Source organism: Mustela nigripes, chromosome 8, assembly GCF_022355385.1.
Source record: "Mustela nigripes isolate SB6536 chromosome 8, MUSNIG.SB6536, whole genome shotgun sequence".
Lineage (NCBI taxonomy): Eukaryota > Metazoa > Chordata > Mammalia > Carnivora > Mustelidae > Mustela > Mustela nigripes.
Window position 1 is genome coordinate 9234919 of NC_081564.1, and position 21637 is coordinate 9256555.

At 38.4% G+C, this 21637-nt stretch overlaps 1 protein-coding gene across 1 annotated transcript in view; it reads right to left on the reverse strand.

Moving 5' to 3' along the window:
• Window positions 1-3657: 3657 nt before the first annotated feature.
• NAA25 (N-alpha-acetyltransferase 25, NatB auxiliary subunit) overlaps window positions 3658-21637 on the reverse strand; it is a 73190-nt gene continuing 55210 nt past the window's right edge. The window contains exons 18-24 of the mRNA XM_059408449.1: window positions 21159-21402; window positions 20622-20745; window positions 19702-19767; window positions 18359-18456; window positions 16728-16838; window positions 12761-12907; window positions 3658-6007 (exon numbers count right to left, since the gene is read on the reverse strand). Coding sequence (XP_059264432.1) covers window positions 5885-6007; window positions 12761-12907; window positions 16728-16838; window positions 18359-18456; window positions 19702-19767; window positions 20622-20745; window positions 21159-21402 — 913 coding nt within the window. The 3' untranslated portion in view covers window positions 3658-5884. The remainder of the gene's footprint in view (window positions 6008-12760; window positions 12908-16727; window positions 16839-18358; window positions 18457-19701; window positions 19768-20621; window positions 20746-21158; window positions 21403-21637) is intronic.

The window sequence follows — 21637 nt, forward strand, 5'->3', positions numbered from 1 at the left end:
TAACAACCAAAGTGCAGCTTCTGAAATAATTATTATTACAGTCACAAAAAGAAACTTTAGTTGAACAGAGTTAGCAAGTCAAACCTTAACTTGTGTTCCTCCATTTCAGCCGGATTGGTAAATTCACTGAAAACAAAAACAATTGTGGTAGCTTGGGCTCACAGTTCAACTAAGTAAAAGGTTCAGGGGTACCTGGGTAGGTCAGTGGGTTGAGCGCCTGACTCTGGATTTCAGCTCAGGTCATGATCTCAGGGTCATGGGATGGAGCCCCGTGTTGGGTTCCATGCTCAGGGTGGAGTCTACTTTGAGATTCTCTCTCTCTCTCTCTGCCTCTCCCCCCATCAATGGATAAATAAAATCTTTAAAAAAAAAAAAAAAGATGTTCAGACCTAAACTCCTGCCGGTGACCAGCATAATTACTCTCAACATTTAAGAAAAGGATGTAACTGTATATATTTATTTCCCCTACGCATTATGAAAATTTTGGAAGATCTTTCTGGATGCTTCTCACTGATACACTTGCTTTAGCTGTTCTAGTTTTTTCTCATCTGTATAAAAGATGAGAAAGAACTAAGCATTCACTGTCGTAATGGGAAATACAGTAAGACAAATGGCAAGTAGGGAAAGAACTCTTCAAACCACATGCATCTACAGTTCCTGAATGTGATCCTGTCAGCTGGAAAGAAATGGTGGGAGCACATCAATGGGTACTTAATTGGATGAGTCCAGGCTGAGTATTATTTATAAGCCTAGGGTCTTGAAGAGCCATTGGGCAGGGCTAGAGTATCCTATCAGAGGCTCTCTAAAGCAAATATTTTTCATTAAAGATGGGCCCTCTAAACTGTAGAGTCTGAAGTGATTTGCATAAGCCACATAAAATTAAATCTTTCCTGACACTTAGGTCAAATAGATTCCTTCCCTCTTCTTCCTCTAATTAAATAATATTGTGGCTCAGGTGCTGCTAACCAGACTATGAGGAAGGCTATGGACTGGCTTCCCAGAATCAAATACAATTTCTAGTGAATCTGTAGATAACCTGAAGCAAATAAGACCCTGGATCCAAGATGAAGAACCTCATTCTGAGGAACTTATAAGTTACCTAAAATAATCCTTGGCAATTGGTGCCACCAAAAAAAGTTGCATCAGAATTAATTCAGGAAAGATTGATTGTCAATAAGGCAGAGTCTGGAAATATGAATATAGCCATCAAGACTACTAAGAATATGAGATGGTGTGTTGGGGGTGGTCTAGATTTCAACTTGCTTCATCAATGCTTTAGAGTTTGAATCTTCCCTAATCCCTTCCCTTGCTAGGTAGTCTTAGGTGATAGCCTTACCTTCAGTAACTCCTTTTCTCATATATGAAATAGTACCTTGTCAGGGACCCAGGGATACGTGGAAGCTGGAGGTTGCAAGAGAGTGCTGTGCTTCCATGTATAAACTGGTATATAGGTACCCCATAAGTAATTTTTATAAGCATTTGGCTCATGGTTGCTTACCTTCTACTTGTTAATATGAAATACATATCTGCATCAAGGCAGTGACAGCATCCAAAAATGGAACAGAGTATAAACCTGAAGATTTTGAGGAAGATTAAAAATGGCATTTGAGCTGCTGACTCTTGGTTTTGGCGCAGGTTGTGATCTCGGGGTCGAGATCCAGCCCCACATCAGGCTCACGCTCGGAAGGAAGCCAACTTGGGATTCTCTCTCCCTCCCTGTTTCTCCCCTGTGCACATGCACACATGCACACACTGTAATAAATCTTTTAAAAAAAAAAAAAAGGTGGTGAGGTATATTGAGGTATATCCAAGTACTCATCTTTTGTTAATGGAAAAAGAATGATGGGATGGAGTCCCAGGCAGAAACCTGATAGGATGGAGTCCCAGGCAGAAACCGACTTCTCAGGGCCCACGCAAAGGCATTTAATACTTTAGGACAGAAAGGAAACTAGGAGCTCCTTCCTTCCACGGTACTGTCAGTGTGTGAGCTCAGCCTGTGGGCCTGAGTACTCGGGTTAATCGTATCATCAGTCTGCCTGAAATCCTCCAGCAACTTCCCACTACATTTAGAAAGCTCCTCCTTCCCCGTCTATAAAGTCCTGATTGTGCGCGCTCTGTCTCTCTCTCTGTCTCTCTCACACACACACACACACACACACACACACACACACACACACACACGCAACCATTTACTTCCCCCTTTCCACTCCTTTAAGCCCAGACACTTGAGCCCTTTTTTGTCAGTCACTGGAACATGCCCAGTAGTTCCTAACATGAGGCCTCTGCACTTGGGTTCCTTTCTCGGTTGCTGACAATCAGGTCAGATGACACTGCTTGTGGACCCCGGTTATCGTGCACCCTAAAACGGACTTACAAACTAATGTTTATTGTTGTTCTCTCTTCCCCCACCTGGGCCACTAACTAGGATGTGTGCTCTTATTTACCGCAGAGTCTAAAGTGTAAAGAAGCATCCGATGCATGTATGTTGAATTCATGAATGCTAGCATGTGAGGCACTATTTTTTTTTTGAGGTACTACTTTTAGAAAGACTAGTCCCTGGGGCTAATAATACATTATATGTTTATTAAAAAATAAAAATTTTTTAAAAGGGGAAAAAAAAAGACTAGTGGCCTTGGGATAAAACTTTTAAATTCATAAATACTACCATTTTGCCAAGGAATGTAACACTCAAAAATTAAGATTAATTACCTCACTTAAAAGGTGTGGCTTCTATGAATCCAAACAGAAATGACCCAGGCAGAAATCCCAACTTAAAATGGAAGAGTTTATGTAAATCAACCCATCTAGGGGCACCTGGTTGGCTCAGATTAAGCCTCTGCCTTCAGCTCAGGTCATGATCTCAGGGTCCCAAGATGGAGCCCCACATCGGCTCTCTGCTCAGCGGGGAGCCTGCTTTCCCCCCCCTCTCTGCCTGCCTCTCTGCCTGCTTGTGATCTCTCTGTCAAATAAATTTTAAAAATCTAAATAAATAAATAAATAAACCCATCTTAATTTAATTGGCTACGTATGTTTCACTAAGTTCTGAAGGAAGAATATATACTTCCCATATTATAAATGATATCAAATGAGTAGGAAGAGTTTCAATAACAAGGCCATAGATACATTGAAACCCCTTTTTATATTAAAAGTTTAAATGAAAGACAAATCCAGGTTGAACATAGTGATTGCAAAATATAATGCAATTTTGAACAATTAAAATTATGAAAATATACAAAATTGATGGGCAACACAGCTAGGCATTTGTACATTTTCCATTATGTGAAGAACACTAAAAATTTCTATATGCTTTATCCACATCAGATAAATGATTTAAACCAAATGTTTGCTTTGGAGAATCTTAACTTAGGATCTCAGTAGTATAAAAAGCAGTAATTTTTCAGTCTGTAAACAGTAGTCGTGTTTTTCTTTTTTTTTTTTTTTAAATATCAATTTACCACACAAAAACAAACATAACAACAACAACAAAAAAAACCCACACAAACCAAAAACAGCAGCAGCAGCAATGGGTTATTTGGGAATTCTCTTCAAATACCAATGACATACAATTGCTGGAGGGTGCTTTTTACTCATGTAAATATATATATATATACACATATATATGTGTATATATATATATGTATATATATATATATTTAAACTGTACACAATTTATAGTGCATAACAGTTTCCAAAAGAACAGATCAATAAAAGATATTGGGCATCTCTGCATAATTTCATTCTTTTTACAATTATCCCAAAATGTAAGAGGTTGGATCTAATTGAAATGCTACATTTAGTAGGAAAGTCAGCAAGTAACAAAGGAAGCATAACCTCGTCCTAACATTATTTGTCACTAAAACCAGGAGAGGTCCTGGGTGTCCCTAGGCAAAAGACAAGTTAGGTAGACCACTGGAGTCAAGCACTGTCCCTGAGGACCAAAGCCAGCTCACTGAGCACACATATGCTAGATTGACCATGGTCAGCTGAAGACTTGTTTCATAGAGCATTTCTATTTCTATGTACAATATTTTTGGATGTTCAAAGAAACATCATTTCAAGAACACATGCCATACACACATACCCCCACCCTCATACACACACCAAGTTCCATCTAAATAGGCAATAGTTTTATGAAATTATGTTGTCATTAGATTTGGAATCAATCAGAATTTTCAATTCATCTTGTTCAAGGCAGTTCTTCCTTTTCGGACGGGGTATGATGGCTATGGATACCAACTTACAGTAAAAAATAACTTCTTGGAATTACTTGATGGACTAGGATTTCCAGCAAGTCTTACTTTGAACAGATAATGTAGTAATTTTCTTAAAATTTTCCTTGGAAGTTCAAGCCGTTACTCATCACCCTATCAAACTGAATCTAAGAAAGACACGATAAAGGGACAAAATGCAATTGTTTTGCATACAGAGATTATCCAAGCTCTCTTGTTTCCTTTTAAAAGAAAAAAGTATCACATTTCACTGGAGAAGTGAGTAGAAAAGGGAACTGTAAGGTCTTTAAGACCAATCAACCCTCCATCAGATACTTGAATTTTCTCATCAAAGTCGTATCTTTGCTCTTACAGAATTACTAACTTTAATGGTGTTTGAGTAACAAAAACCAAAAAAACAGAAGCACAGATTCAAACACAAAAAGGTATCAAAGCAATTGTATAAACTGTATAACATTTTCAAGAGCAATGTTATCTTTTCTGTCAGATGAACCTCTGAAAGCTATAGTCTTAGGGAGAGCTCCAGGTAAATAATGTAAACACCATCCTGGTGTAATTCTCAAGTTTGAAGAAAGCAGACCAAACATCAAACCCAATGGATAACATTTCTTTGCCAGCCTAAAACTTAAAACCTAAGTTAAGTCCATAATATACATTCCTTCCTTCCTCCCCAAACCCCCCCACTTAAAAAACACTAAAGTATTAAATCTTTATTTTCAAGCACACACACACACACACACACGTGTTTGTGTGCTTGAAAAATATATATGTAAAAGCATATACATATATATATATCTCACAAAACCAATGACATTGGTATCAGACTTGCCTGCATAAATTATGTACACGTCTCTTTAAAACAGTGATTCCCATCTTTCCCAAAGATGGATGAAAGACAGCAAGCTAGTCCTTAGCAGGCTCATAAGTGGTCTGCACTGCTTTCCCTTCCATATGGTGTAAGTTAACACAAGCCTATCTGTGATTTAACTCTCACAGGAGCTAGGATGGGGATTTCTTGGCTATTGGACTATTAAGCCAAACACTGAGTGCCTATGGTCATCTAAGTGGCGCTCTTCAGTGACAGGTGCTTATGCCAAATTTCATCTGAGGCCCTTTGGGTATCTGCTTTGGGTTCTGTGGGAGCCAAGCAGCTGAGGAAGCCTCAAAACTGAACTAATGTGGAAAGAGGGCCTGCTCCCAGTTATGGTCCCCCTACTTCTGCTTTCTGCTTCCTAAGGCTCAAGGACAGACCAAACACCCACTATGATAATGGTAGGGCCATTGAGCTGCTCTGAGGTCAATGCTTTATGCTTAACTTCTATTGCTGCTTTTATAGGACCCCCACCCACCCACCAGATGTTTCTGGTGATGGGAGGAAAGAAGAAAAGTGGGGTTCTCTTGTGGCTGCCATATGCATATGAACATGTATAAAAAGTGGTCAAACCCAGATGAGGGTCCTGCTTCTCATTTATATACAATAATTTAATCAATTGTATACACTTAATACCTAAAAAATTAATTCACAATCAAAGTCCTTCATGCATTTTATGAGGAAGTTCTGGATTAAAATGATGGTCAACCAGATGGAGCTTTTGCCTGGGAAGATGATATCATTTTCTGGTGTAAAGTCACTGGTGCCTGTGGTTCCCACTTCCTTAAATTTTTAGTTTCTTTGTGGTCTCCAGTCTTTTTTTCAGCAGCTCTCCGATTTCCAGAAGTGAGTGTAGATAACTGCTCTGCACCTTCCCTTGCACAGTCTTTGAAAATTTTCTCTCTTCCTACAAAGAAGATAAGAATTAGCGGTCTTGGTCTGAAAGCATTCCCTTAGATAGATTATAGTTCCTCTCACGGAAATAAAAACTACCATTACCTTTGGTCTCACAGCAAGCTCCATCAGAATACAATGGACCATTTTCAATTTCATAAAATGCAAATAAGTCTTAAAGCTCATCAGAGATGGGTATTTTTCCATGTGATTTTCATTGACACCCTATTGCTTTAGTGTCATTATTTCAATTCTTTCACCAGTACTCTGTTTTAAGTTATACAAAATCAAAAAACTGAGATTTCTGATCATTAATGTTCATCCAGAAAAAAAGGTAGAGGGGCGCCTGGGTGGCTCAGTCGTTAAGCATCTGCTTTCTGCTCAGGTCATGATCCCAGGATCCTGGGATCGAGCCCCTCATCAGACTCCCTGTTCTGCAGGAAGTCTGCAGGAAGCCTGCCTCTCCCTCTCCCACTCCCCCTGCTTGTGTTACTGCTCTCCTGCGCTCTCTCTGCCAAATAAATAGATAAAATCTTAAAAAAAAAAAAAAATGGGTAGAAAATTATTACAAAGAAGTCTGGATATAAAATCACTACCATTTTGTTATGAGCTATACAAAATAGAAAAATTAAGATTTCTGATTATTTCATCATAAAACAAAAGTAGAAATTATTAATTTGGACATTATCAGAGCCACTTCTTAAAGGCATCAAATTTACCTTTTACCTTTGCCAACTTCTCTGGTTACAATATTGAGAAGTGTCTCTCCATACTGACAAAGACCATGTGTTCCAGGACCAAACAGCTAAAAAATAACAAAGCTTTCCTAGACTTCCTCAAATATGTGCTACATACTTGACTTGTAATAGAAACTACAAAAAAATAAAGGGATAGAGTGTTCAAACATCGAAAGGAAGTTGGCTGAGAACTGGTTAGAGTTACATGAAGTTAGCAGTATTGCGAAGCCCTGAAGAAACCAGGGAAGCACACCTTATGGCCAAACAATATTATCTTGAGACCTCATCTACCTTGGAAGTACACATGTGCATTAGTAGAGAAGGTATGTAAAATACACTTCATACAGGATTGCAGTAAAAGTAAGTGTATATAAACAACCTACAATACCCAATGGCTATGATCCATTCATATGCCGAATACTATACAGCTGTTTAAAAGAACAGCATTAGCCTGAACAAATCTCATGAATATAAGGTTAAGCAGAAAAGCAAGCTAAGTTTCAGTGTAAAACAGAGTGTATCATTTACTTTCAAAAACGTAACAGCTATTACAGTACATTTTAAATTAACATAAAAGGTCTTGGCTTGGGGCACCTGGATGGCTCAGTTGGTTAAGCAACTGACTTCAGCTCAGGTCATGATCCTGGAGTCCCAGGATCAAGTCCTGCATTGGGATCCCTGCTTTGCAGGGAGTCTGCTTCTCCCTCTGACCCGCTCCACCATGTTCTCGCTCTCATTCTCTCTCTCTCTCTCTCGTAAGTAAGTAAAATATTAAATAAATAAGTAAAATCTTAAAAAAAAAATTCTTGGCACACAACCAGTTTCAGTGGATACATCCAGATAAGAGGAAAATGGACTATGACTGGAGGTGGTAGTTCAGAGGCCTTATGCATAGTATTTCAAGTTTAGAAAGGAAGGAAGGAAAGAAAAAAGAAGCAAACCTAGTGAAAATTGAAGAAAAAAATATTTTTCATCCGAAAGACAAAGCAGCCAGCACTATATGGAACCTACATTTGGTAGTTGGTGCTGCTCAGTATATTACAGGTATTACGACTTCAATAAAAAATAAGCAATTAACTACCCCATCCTCCTATACCCCTCCATAACTGTTTTATGTAAGCCTCACTATAATCCTATAAAAGAGTTTAATACAGATACAGATAAAGAAACTGAGGCCTAGAAAGGTTAAGTGACTTCCCAGGTCAAAGATGAGGATGAGATACCAGGGTGGGTGAGTCAGTTAAGCATCTGACTCTTGGTTTCAGCTCAAGTCATGATCTCAGGATTGTGAGATGGAGCCCTGTGTTAGACTCTGCGAAGAGTCTGCTTGAGATTCTCTCCCTCTGCCCCTCCCCGCAACTCGCACACATGCTTACTCTGTCTCAAATAAATAGATCTTTAAAAAAAAAAAAAAAAAAGAGGGACACCCGGGTGGCTCAGTCAGTTAAGTGTCTGCCTTCAGCTCAGGTCATGATCTAGGGTCCTGGGACTGAGCCCCAAGTCGGGCTTCCTGCTCAGTGGGGAGTCTGCCTCTCCCTCTCTTCCTACCCTTTGCTCATGCTCTCTCTCTCAAATAAATAAAATCTTGTTTTTAAAAGATTTTATTTATTTGATAGAGCAAGCGAGCACAAGCAGGGGAAACAGCAGGCATAAGCAGAGGGAGAAGCAGACTCCCCACTGAGCAGGGAGCCCAATGCAAGGCTCGATCCTTGGTCCCTGAGATCATGACCTAAGCCAAAGGCAGATGCTCATCTGAAAGAGCCACCCAGGTGCCCAAATAAATAAAACCTTAAAAAAAAAAAAAATGAGGACAGAGTTAAGTCTTGAAAAATCCACAGTACCCCAGGGTTAAAGATAACCTTCAGAACAAATACTCAAAATGAGAAATCCCATTCCTCACATCAGAAGGCACAGATCCTTTAACAACCACCATACAACCAGCAACAGCAGGCTACTGTGCCTGTCATCTTTGAACTGGACAGTCCTTCCCACATACCATGTGCTCCAGCTCTGCCAACTGACTTACGATGTCCCCACACAATTCACCTTTCTGTCTCCAGCTTTTGTCTGCCTCTTTCTGCTCTGGACTCCTTTCATCCATTCTGGTTTACCTACTGAAAACTTAATCCTGAAATGCCGCCTCTCTGGTAAGACTCTTTCTGACTTGCTCAGTTTTTGTGCCTCTATCATATCTCCAAATTAATTTGTATGCATCTTACAGCCGGGTCTTTCTTTCAAATTAACATATAGTGTATTATTAGTTTCAGAGGTAGAGTTCAGTGATCATGTCTTATATAACACCCAGTGCTCACTGCATCACGGCCCCTCCCTTAATGTCTACCACTTACCCTACCCTCCCACCCACCTCCCCTCCAGCAACCCTTAGTTTATTTCCTATGATTAAGAGCCTCCTATGGATTGATTGTCTCCCTCTGATTTTGTCTTGTTTTATTTTTCCCTCACTACCCCTATGGTCCTGTTTTGTTTCTTAAATTCCATATATGAGTGAGATTATATAATCACCTTTCTCTGACTGACTTATTTCATTTAGCATTAATACCTCTAGTTCCATCGACATAGTTGCAAATGGCAAGATTTCGATTTTTGATGGCTGAGTAGTATTCCATTATATAGCTATACCGCCTCTTTCTTATCCATTCATCTCTTGATAGACATCTGGGCTCTTTCCATAGTTTGGCTCTTGTAGACATTACTGATATAAACACCGGGGTGCAGGTGATCACTGTGTTTGTATCCTTTGCGTAAATACCCAGTAGTGCAATTGCTGGGGGTTAGGGTAGCTTTAGTTTCAACTTTCTGAGGAAATGCCATACTATTTTCCAGTAACAGGCTGGTCCTTTTTTTTTTTTTTTTTTAATAAATTTTTATTTATTTATTTGACATAGAGACACAGCAAGACAGGGAACACAAGCAGTAGAGTGGGAGAGGGAGAAGCAGACTTCCCACTAAGCAGGGAGCCTGATGCGGGGCTCAATCCCAGGACCCTGGGATCATGACCTGAGCTAAAGGCAGCCGCTTAACCAACTGAGCCACCCAGGCCCCCCTACAGCCAGTTCTTTTGATCACTGTATTTAATGAGCATTTACCCAGAACAGCAGCCTCAATATATTTATATCTATCTAAAAATTAACAACCCAAATACCCAGCAAAGCCCAATGAAGCAAGTAACATGAAGCAATGTGACATTCATTCAAGTTTGTGATCTTTTAAGATTTTTTTAAAAGATTTTATTTGTCAGAGGGAGAGAGAGCGAGCAAGCATAAGCAGAAGGAGTGACAGGCAGAGGGAGAAACGGGCTCCCTGATGAGTGGAAAGCCCAACATGGGCTCAATCCTAGGTCTCTGGGATCATGACCTGAGCCAAAGGAAGATGCTTAATTGACAGCCACCTAGGCATCCCTAAGATTTTTTTTTTTTTTTAGATTTATTTATTTATTTATTTGACAGACAGAGATTACAGGCGGATAGGCAGGCAGAGAGGCAGGCAGAGAGAGAGGGGGAAGCAGGCTCCCCGCTGAGCAGAGAGCCCATGCGGGGCTCGATCCCAGGACCCTGGAATCATGACCTGAGCCAAAGGCAGAGGCTTTAACCCACTGAGCCACCCAGGTGCCCCGATTTTTTTTTTTTTTAATAGATACTACAATTTTAAGTTTTTATTGTTCTACAGTATTCAGGAAAGGGGATAAGAGTTTGGACCAGAGAGTAAGTTTGGGTTTATCCTAAAAAGTTGAATGGCTCAAAATCTGCCACTAATTACCATATTTCTCCATATGTAAATAAGTGTTCCAAATGGGTGATCAAGTATCCCTTCTTTCAGAATGGTGTGCAAGTAGGAGGTAGAAGGCCAGAATCCTAGCTAGGATGTACCTATTTCTCAAGGATTCAATTACTAGGCCTTTACTGGCTTCCCAAGTGCCCAAAAGCATAAAGGCTAGTGGCAGATACAGATGTGTTCTAGGAATACAGAAGGGGAAGAGGTGGGAATAGTTATGGATGATGAGACTGGAACTTATCTGGGGCTGAGAAATGAGAGCTGCTATTCTCTATTTCCTAATTCTCTTAAACATACATTTTGTGTGTAAAGAAAGAGCGAAACACTATAGAAGCATTAAGAAGACTAAGGTACATAAGTACTTACCTGTAATAATCTAGACAGTCAAAAAAGAACCACCAATGTAAAAAAAAAAAACAAAAAAGAACCACCAATGTATAGTATGCTATCATTTGTGTTTAAAAGTAAAAGGTTGTGGGAAATGAAAGAGACATATACTTGTAGTTGGGTTATTCAACTCAGGAAGATTGTACAAGAAACTACCAACAACAAAGGTTCCTTCTTGGAAATGGAACTAGGAAATGTGTTAGGATGAGAGGAAGACATTTCACTATATAGTCTTTATTTATTCCACCTTTTTTTTTTTTTTACCATATACTTATTTTACTTTATAAAACAATACACTGTAGGGGCGCCTGGGTGGCTCAGTGGGTTAAAGCCTCTGCCTTCAACTCCGGTCATGATCTCAGGATCCCGGGATCGAGGCCCGAATCGGGCTCTCTGCTCAGCAGGGAGCCTGCTTCTCTGCCTATTTGTAATCTCTCTCTCTCTCTCTTTATCTCAAATAAATAAATTAAAACAAAACAAAACAAAACAAAACCAATACATTGTAAAGCTTAAAGAAAGAAAGAGTAAATCAATAAAACAAAAATACTAAAGAATTAATCCATCAATTAGTCCTACTTACCACGGAAGTCTATGTTCATTCTAATGTGTATATAGGAAAGACAGCTTAACTATCTAAAACCAAACTTCTAGTTTCACCTCTGAACTCATCTGCTTTCTTTAACCAGTCTTCGGAAATGTTATTTAAGGCTCTGAGCCTCTTCCCACAGTAAGCCCCTTGCTAATAGCTCTAATGTGTTGAAGCATTACAAAAGAGGGGCTTATAATCTTTTAACGCTGGTGTGCCAAGCAATATTCCATTCCCTCTCCTCACTGGGGAAGGTCTGGGACTAGAAATTATGGCTGCTCTCATTAGTGGATGAGTTCCCTCACTAGCAGAGGCTCAGGTCAGATAACTACTCAAGGGAGCACTCCCTCACAACTGAAATTTCATCACTAGAGCAACTAAGACTGATGAATGTTACCTCACTTGACACCATTAAATCTTCAATCATTTCAGACTGAAAGTTTACTTAGTTCTTTTATTTTTTTTTTAAGATTTTATTTATTTATTTGACAGAGATCACAAGTAGGCAGAGAGGTAGGCAGAGAGAGAGGAGGGGGAGCAGGCTCCCTGCTGAGCAGAGCCTCCCAATGCGGGGCTCAATCCCAGGACCCTGAGATCATGACCTGAGCCGAAGGCAGAGGCTTTAACCCACTGAGCCACCCAGGTGCCCCTTAGTTCATTTTTTAAAAGCATACATATCTTAAAGGCAAGACTTTATAAGGATTTTGCTAACAAATTTTTAAGAAACTAGCCTATAATAATTATCAAGAGAAGTCTCATTGAGTGGTACCCTTGATTCCATGCTTGGCTCCATTCCCCCTTTTGACTGGCTTACTCTCCAGCCTAATTATTACTGACATAATTATTTATGATGTCCAGCTTCTCTTTTTCAGCTGGTAACCGCTGGGATAGCAAAGAAACCAGCGAACCCAGCAACAGATAACTTTTCACTCGAGGAGACTATCCCTGGATCTCAATGGCTGGTTTCCTCTGGTGCTCACAACAGGGATAGTTCTAACTGCACTCCTCATTAACTAATCATCAGTATTCATAGCAAAGGAACAACCCCAAAAATGTACAGAAAGCAGGTATGGGGTGGGGAGAAGTGAAGGCAGAGGGGAAATCACCACCACCAATGACACAACAAAAAACTGCTGCCAGGCACCTTCCAATCACAAGTTCTACATGGAGCAGATGATGAACTAAAATTAACTTATCCTTGTGATAAAGTGAAACACTTGAGTATCTACAAATAACTTATTGGTGATCACCTACAGTCCCTTACCAGTGAGAGAGAAGTATCTTCTAAAATAAGTTCTTCAAGTTTAAGTGCAATTAGATGTGTTTCAAGCCCTTTAATATGATCCACAACGTTGGAAATTAAAGTCTGAAGCCCAGTAACATAGTCTTGGAAACTGGTGAAGACAGGTGGCTGGAAAAAAGATTTATAAAAAAGACGAAAGATTATCAAACATATTTCCTTTGCTTACATCTCATAAGCTATATTAACTTCATGCTACAGTTACTTAATGCTATTAATAGTAAGCAGGATGGATACAGTTTTGGATATTAAGACAGTCTCTCAAACCAAGGTAAATTTAATTGGTACCAATAATGCTTAACTCAGCAACAATGACAAGCATTTTTTAAAAATGGGGCTTATTCACTCTGGGGAACTGGAGATGGAAAAACCAAGAGAAAATATTTTAGGTGGTCATTACTCAACTTCATGCTAAGAATCTTCTGGAACACTAAAGAAGATGAGAGGAACAAAAGTATCATTTCTTCTCTATGTCTTTAAGATTTCCTCTAATATTAATTAACAGAAATAGAGTTTTCTAAGTTCCAACAGAAAAAATAATGGGTAACAACAACAATCACAAAAATTCTGAAAAAAAAGTAGTTAAGAGGAACTTACTCTCATATATATGAGGGTATATTATAAAGCTATATGAAATCCAGACAGTACTGGTATATAAGTGAACTGATAAAAAGTGAAAGAAAACAAGTCCCAAGATAAACCAAAGAGTGTAAGGGAATTTAAATGGTAACATCTCAAAACAATGGTTTCCAGTGGATGAATGGTACTGAGATAACTTGTGAGACATCTGAAATTATGAAACAGGAGCACCTGGCTGGCTCAGTCAGTAGAGCATGCAACTCTTGACCTTAGGGCTCGTGGTCTTGAGTTGGGTGTAGGGATTCCCACCTTCGGTGTAGGGATGACTTAAAAATAATTTTTAAAAAACATTTATTTATTTGAGAGAAAGAGAGAGAGAGCACAAGCACATGAGCAGGGATAAGGGCAGAGGGAGAAAATCTCAAGCAGACTCTCCAATGAGCACAAAGCACAATAACCCATGATATCATGACTTGAGCTGAAACTAAGAGTTGAATACTTAACCAAGTGACCCAACCAGGGGGTGAAATCTTTTTAAAAAATAAACAAAATAAAAAGTACCAAAATAAATTCCAAACAGGGTAAACATCTAAGTTTAAAAAATCCATCAAAGCACCAGAAGAAAACTTAGTTAATGGCTTGTGTAATAATTGAAAAGGACTTTCTAAACATTACACCAAACTAAGAACCATTAAAAAAAAATTTTCTTAATTACTATGTTGACCAAAAAAATTACTCAAGTTAAAAGATAAATGAGGGCGCCTGGGTGGCTCAGTGGGTTGGGCCGCTGCCTTCGGCTCGGGTCATGATCCCAGGGTCCTGGGATCGAGTCCCGCATCGGGCTCTCTGCTCGGTGGGGAGCCTGCTTCCCTCTCTCTCTCTCTGCCTGCCTCTCTGTCTACTTGTAATCTCTGTCTGTCAAATAAACAAATAAAATCTTTAAAAAAAAAAAAAAGATAAATGAAAAACTGGAAAAAATTGCATCATTAGGGATATAGAATTAATAATATTAAATTAAGAACCCAACAGCTTAAAATATATCATTAGGAAAAATATTACTACCACAACAGGAAACCTGGGCAAAGATATGAACAGAAGGGGCGCCTGGGTGCCTCAGTGAGTTAAATCCTCTGCCTTCAGCTCAGGTCATGATCTCTAGGTCCTGGGATCGAGCCCTGCATCGGGCTCTCTGCTCAGCAAGGAGCCTGCTTCCTCCTCTCTCTACCTGCTTCTTTGCCTACTTGTGATCTCTCTATCAAATAAATAAATAAAAATCTTGAAAAAAAAAATATGTGAACAGAAAATATATCAAAGAAATCTCAGCAACATGTGACACAATTTAAAAATCAGATAAATGCAAAAAACCTGTCCAATCAGTTAGTAAAGCAGTTTATGCACTTTATCTCATTCTCTCTCCATTGAATAAATAAAATCTTAAAAAAAAAAAAAAGGTAATGAGATACATCCAGGTATCTCCAGAAGAGGTGTCTAAGGTACCCTGTTAAATGAAAACACAAACAGGTTTCCGATATAGAGTATAATTCTGGTTTGTTCGCAGTGGTGATCACTGGCTGGTGGGACTATGAGTGAACTTCACTTTATTCACATCTTTAGGTTACTTTGATGATCAAGAAAATAGGAAGGCTGTTCTCAATTTTAGAAATTAAAAAAGCAGTAACTACAATCCACCCCAGCCCCAAAATCCAAATGCCAATAAGCTCTTCGAAATGTTCTAGGTACATGGGCTTTCATTAGAAGAGATTAACAGAGAAACTTTTACCTACACTTTCAAATTTTACACTCATGATCTGTTAAATTATCTTGAAAGGAGAGAAGGTTCCTTCACTTAGCCCCTCATCCAAATATAACTACCCTTTGTTTCTAAATGAATGAAACATCCAGCAAAGCAGTGTCAAATCTAAAGAATTCCTGAATTGTTACTGAATTATGCAGGAAGTCTATATTACCACTAAAACCATTAACATTTTCAAATGACAATGGTCACTATATGTTGCTACAGTGAAGAACACTCTCCCATTTATAATGACAGGACAAATTCAAACATTAAAAAAAAACAGCATGTCCTGCGCAGAATGAATCCTAAATAACTTTGCTCATGTAAAGTACACAAATTATGTTAATGTTTTACACATTCGAAAATTAAATCAATAGATGGAAAGGCCCTCCAAAATTGAAGACAAAGAAAAATAAATGAATCTTATTTATACCATGCTAATAATATAATTTATTTTTAATTCCAGTGTTTTTACCGAGTACTTAACTCTCTGTATCCACTGGTACATACTCTAAGGACAAAGAACAACCGCAAAAAAATTTAAACTTTACTTAGTGGCTTACTGAAACTAGTAATGCAAATGATATAATAATGTAATCCCAAAACTGTTTAGTATTTCTTGTAAAACAAGTGAAATAAATACATTGATGTTATAGGGAACCAGTGTTCAAACTCTGGGGGTGGCGTGGGGGGAAACTATAAACTGGAATGAGAGAAGAAAAAGAACAGAGAACATGGTAATGTTGAACTAAAACTGGAGGTATCAGTAAGAATTAATTATTTTGTGTGTTTACACGTATACATACATTTCCTCTTTCCACTAACATAAACTTGAAACCCCATCAACAATCAGTACACCTGGGGCACCTGGGTTGCTCAGTGGGTTAAGCCTCTGCTTTCAGCTCAGGTCATGATCCCAGGGTCCTGGGATCGAGTCCCACATTGGGCTCTCTGCTCAGCAGGGAGCCTGCTTCCTCCTCTCTCTCTGCCTGCCTCTCTGTCTACCTGTGATCTCTGTCAAATAAATAAATAAAAATCTTAAAAAAAAAAAAAAAAAAAAAAACCAACAATCAGTACACCTAACACCTACATCTTGGTTTTGAAATGCCACTCCCTATAAAAGAACCAGGCAGGGTTGGGTCACCTGGGTGGCTCAGTGGGTTAAAGCCTCTGCTTTCGGCTCAGGTCATGATCTCAGGGTCCTGGGATCGAGTCCCACATCGTGCTCTCTGCTCAGCGGGGAGCCTGCTTCCCTTCCTCTCTCTCTGCCTGCCTCTCTGCCTACTTGTGATCTCTCTCTGTCAAATAAATAAATAAAATCTTTAAAAAAAAACAAAAAAAGAACCAGGCAGGGCTCCTTGAAATGTCTCAGTTCAGTTCAATGGGAACAAAGTGGATGGAGCATTTTTGCTTTTCTATAGGTGTGTAATTTAAAAACAAAAACAAGCTGGGGAGGGAAAACGAATGTACACAGGATTCTAAGGTATTTATAATATGCAGTAAAACAGTAAAAAGAAACAGCAGCATGCAGCCAAGTTATATTTTCTCTGTTATTACCATGATGATGCTGGTTTCTTTTTTCTTCTTTTTCTTTTTCTGTAAATTTAATTTGTATGGTCGCAGGACACTCTCACAGTAACTGGACACCCAAAGGATAATAGAAATGGTCTAAAGGAGGAAAAATTGCAGATTTATCAATAAGGATTATATTCAAGACATCTTTCAGGAAGTTAAGGGCTATGGATTGAACAACCCTTGCTGACAGTTCTACGCAAATCCTTTCAAATTCTCCTCTAGCTCTCCACTACAGATTAGAGAGATTAGATTACTTTCTAGAATTACCACACAGATCCAGAAGATCTTCATCTGAATACTGCTCGAAATACTAGAAATACTACGATTGCTTCAATCTTTACCCTCCCTTCTAGCTCTCCCAGCCCTAAAGCCATCCTACATTTGGTCCAGTTTCCTTTCACTCCCTTGCAGGAAGTAATTCTTTCACTCAAAGAGAGGTCCAAATTCCTTGCCTGGAATCCAAAGGTTCTTTACATATGCCTCTCCCCACTCACCTCCCAGCCCAGTAGAATAGTACCTCCCCTACAGATCTTAAACAGAGAGAGGCACGGGATCAAGCACCAAATCAGGCTCTGCGCTCAGCAGAGTCTGCTTTTCCCTTTCCCTCTGCACCTCCCCCTGCACTCTCAAATAAATAAATAAAATCTTTAGACAAAAAAAAAGGTTCTTTCTCTCCCTCTGCTCTACCCCCAAAGCACTCATGCTCTCTTTAGAAAGGAAGAAAGAAAGGAAGGAAGGAAGGAAGGAAGGAAGACAGACAGACAGACAAAAACGCAAAAAACAGAGAATCCTCCTTGGTCAGCATGTTTTCCTCCTTGAAGTTAGGTGTTTATACCATGCTTCTTCTCTGTTACAGAGTGCATGGACATACCCATGCAATTATTATTGTTTTGTTCAGCCTTAGACACTTATACTGTGCCAATCACCAGAACAGACTAGGAGGAAGAGAAAAGTAAACAAACGTGACAAAAATAAGATAATGGATTAGGAATGTTTGCAATCCTCCTCTTCCCTCTGATTAAAAAAAAAAGAAAGTTTTGCTAAATCTGTGCCCAGATTCTCCTTTATAAGGTAGAATCTTGGTTAATTAATGACTAGCAACAACAAATTTAAAAAGCTGGTGGTTGGGGTGGCTGGGTGATGGACACTGGGGAGGGTATGTGTTGTGGTAAGTGCAAGGTATTATGTAAGACTGATGAATCACAGAACTGTACTAAAACAAGTAATGTATTATATGTTAATAAAAATTGAGAAATCATTCATGGTGAAATAATAATAATAATAAATAAAAAGCTGGTGGAATTAACTTAAAATATGTAATAGTGGAGTCAAAAAGGAAAGTGAACAAGAGAACAGATTTGGAGTGAATCTGAGAAATTTTTAGAGATTGGTAAAGCAAACTGCAAGTTTTAGTCATGATGAACAAAACCTTCTTGGTATGCCTGGAAGGAGCTCATTCAAAAATGACTTAAATTGCTTTTCACTTAACAAAAGGTGGGGGTGGAGGATTAAATTACAGGTGTAAGGTGCCTATTACCTGTTCATTTTTTAAAAATTAATCCTTCACTCAATAAAGGAAAACCGAGTTTCTCAGGAAGAGAACAAAGACATACCTCGACAAAGAAGACTAAGTTCTCTAAAAGAACAGGTCGTGTTTTCAAATTACCATCTTTAACTTCTAAGAGGTCACCTTTACATCTACTGAAGACATCTGAAAACAGGAAAGTATTTTATTGTTTCGTTCAGCTTTTGTTTCAATGATTTTTAGGAATACGATGCGCAATAAGCAAATATAAAAAGATTAATCCAGAAAGTTTCTCCCCCCACAGTGAACCAAACAACAAAGGATATCTATTTTCACCTTTTTTTTAAAAAAAGGATTTTATTTTTAAGTAGTTTCTATCCCTAAAGTAGGGCTCAAAATTATGACCCCAAGATAAAGAGTTGCAGGCTCTACCAACTGAGCCAGCCATGAGCCCCTATTTTCAGCTCTTTAAAAAGCCATGTAACTATTGCTCTGTTGACTTCAAAATTTAAAAGGTGACCTTATAAATTACATATTCTATAGTTTAAAAACCAGCTAGCCTTTCCACAAATAGGCCACTGCCACAATAAAATTAAGACTCCAAATGAATGATTTAAAAGAATGTGGGCCATTATGGACTAAAAGACTAAGGTACATGATAGAAATTCACCTTCATAATAAATACCATGTTTTATTCACACAATCTTTGTCTTTTACTTATCATTCTTCAGTTGGGCAATAAATTAAAGACCATTTAGGCTCTTAAAAAGAAAGACCCTTATAGATTTGAAATGCATTTATGTACATTTATACCAAACAATTCCATTTCCAGGAATTTAATCCCAAGGAAATGCTCAAATGAGTACCCAAACACTTATGTCCCAAAATGTTCATTTCAGCATTATTATAAATAATCATAAATAACTCAGGTACATAACATATTATGTACTCCATGAGGCATATATAAATTAACAGTACATTGCTCTAATACTGTGATTATTAGTAACTGACACGGTAAATGTTCAAGACAACAAAACGTTAAAATAAAAAGTATGTATTATAACCTTTTCATGTGTTTAAAAAAATAAATCACTACTACGTATTTCCACGTACACATATAAGACTGTTTAGGGGGCATCTAAAAGTACAGACCCCAAAGTGTTACTTACCTTGTAAGTAAAAGTATTTATTTCCCTCTGGGGAAATAGGGCTGGGAATGAAAGAAAGACCACACCTACTTGTTAACTGTTTTACAGTAGGTTGTCTACTACTTTTGTAATCAACACTTTTTAAAGTTAAAATCAAAATACCAAAATACCAAAAGTATGCATTATTATTTTCAAGTTGTTGTTTGCAACTCTTGCAATTTCTGCTAAAAAATGAGATCCTGTCAGACAATAAAATATGGGACTCCACAGTCAGAATGCTTACCTTTTAATTGTTCTAGTAAAGACTTAAGACTATTCTCTACTCTCTCCTGGATCTCCACTGTATCCTCTAAAATTGAAAAACAAACACAAAAACAAAAACACTCAATTTTTTTAGGGAGAAAAAGAATTAAGATCAACACCTGCAAGCAACTCATGGACAAGGACATTTTCTTTATTCTTAAGACTCAAAGGCATCAAATTCCATTACTGAGAGACAAAGAAAAAGATAAAAGAAAGGAAAAGAAAAAGAGAGGCATTAACTACCTTTCTCTCAAAAGTAATACCTAAAATTCTCTAAGAAGACTTAAAATCCATGTGCTTCAAATACTCTCAACGACAGAATCCACAAACCTTATGATTGGGGGATGATGGGGATTAATGGAATATGTGTGATTCTCACCGAGTTAGGAAAAAACTCATTTCCACAAAGTTTAGTAAAGAATTCAATCTGAGGGGCACCTAGGTGGCTCAGTGGGTTAAAGCCTCTGCCTATGGCTCAGGTCATAGTCACAGGGTCCTGGGATGGAGCCCCACATCGGGCCCTCTGCTCAGCAGGGAGCCTGCTTCCCTTCCTCTCTCTCTTTGCCTGCCTCTCTGCCTACTGGTGATCTCTGTCAAATGAGTAAATAAAATCTTTAAAAAAAAAAAAAAAAAGAATTCAATCTGAAATCCAATAATACTTCAACAAATTAAGGATTTTTTTCAACTTTTGGACATAACAAGTGATTTTAAATAGGGAAGACTTAAATTTCTAAAACATTACTTCATAATCTATGAATGTACCTTCTTTGATATTAAACTAGACACTTCCAGAACAGCTTCCATCTCCTCCCAATCTGTCCAAATATGTGAACTCTTAACATTTACTAAGTTTTCAAAGACAAAGGCCCAGTAAATACACTCATGCAAATGTACACTTACCTAAACCACTGGTGTCCAGCTCATAAATATCACTAACAAGATAAAAAGAACTGGTCTGACACTGAGAACAGCCAGAACTAAAGAATCCAGCCATTCTGGTAGGTACAGGACCAAGGAAAGGATACTGGAAAAAAAGGGGGGGGAAAGTAATGTCCTTTAAATCAATCTAAACTTATAAAAAACAAGAAAACAGCAGACTATAACTACTGGATAGAAGTCTATTTCAGCAATTAAGTTGCAATTCACTATCTAACTAAACTAACAACTGAATCATTATGGTGAAAACAGAAACCCTGTATTAGTTTGTTGGCTATTAAAAATATACCACTACAAATAAAGCTTTTCCTCACTCTCCAATTTGAATAGTGAGGGAGCCTCTGTAATTCCCAAGTCTATAAAGTCAGGTTTTTTTTTTCCTACAGGTGCCATAAACTAGGACAAAATATTGTTTTTTACTATTCACCCACCCCAAATTCCTATTTTTAAAGACAGTCATAGGTTACTGCAGCTTTGATGGTGAACACATATTGATGATACCTGAACTTCCTTCTCAATGAATCGCTTTCCCGTCTCCAGGGCCACCTCCAGCTGTTGAAGGAGTAAACGAAGAACATCAATCCGGGAGGACACGCCATTCTCAGTGGTCTTTTCTGAGTTCCTTGGCTCCATGGGGTGGTTCAGACTTGGAAGTCCACTAATAAGCCTCAATGTTAAGGAACGGATTCTTAACCACATGGTCTCTTCCTCCAAGGAAAGTTTCTTATGTTCTTCAGAAACATCCCTTAAAAAGAAATATCCCCAAACGATCCATTTTATTCAATGTGTTGCCTTTACATCTTTCAAGCTTTACTTCGATCAGTGAAGATGCCACGGAATGATCCCAGCACTTGTCTTCCTAGCTGAATGATCTCACATAAACCCAATCTCCCAAGTCCCCAATTCAGGATTAATAAAATGGGGAATGATAACCTACCTAACAAGTCAATTTGCCACTTCAGTGAGATTTCTGATAACAA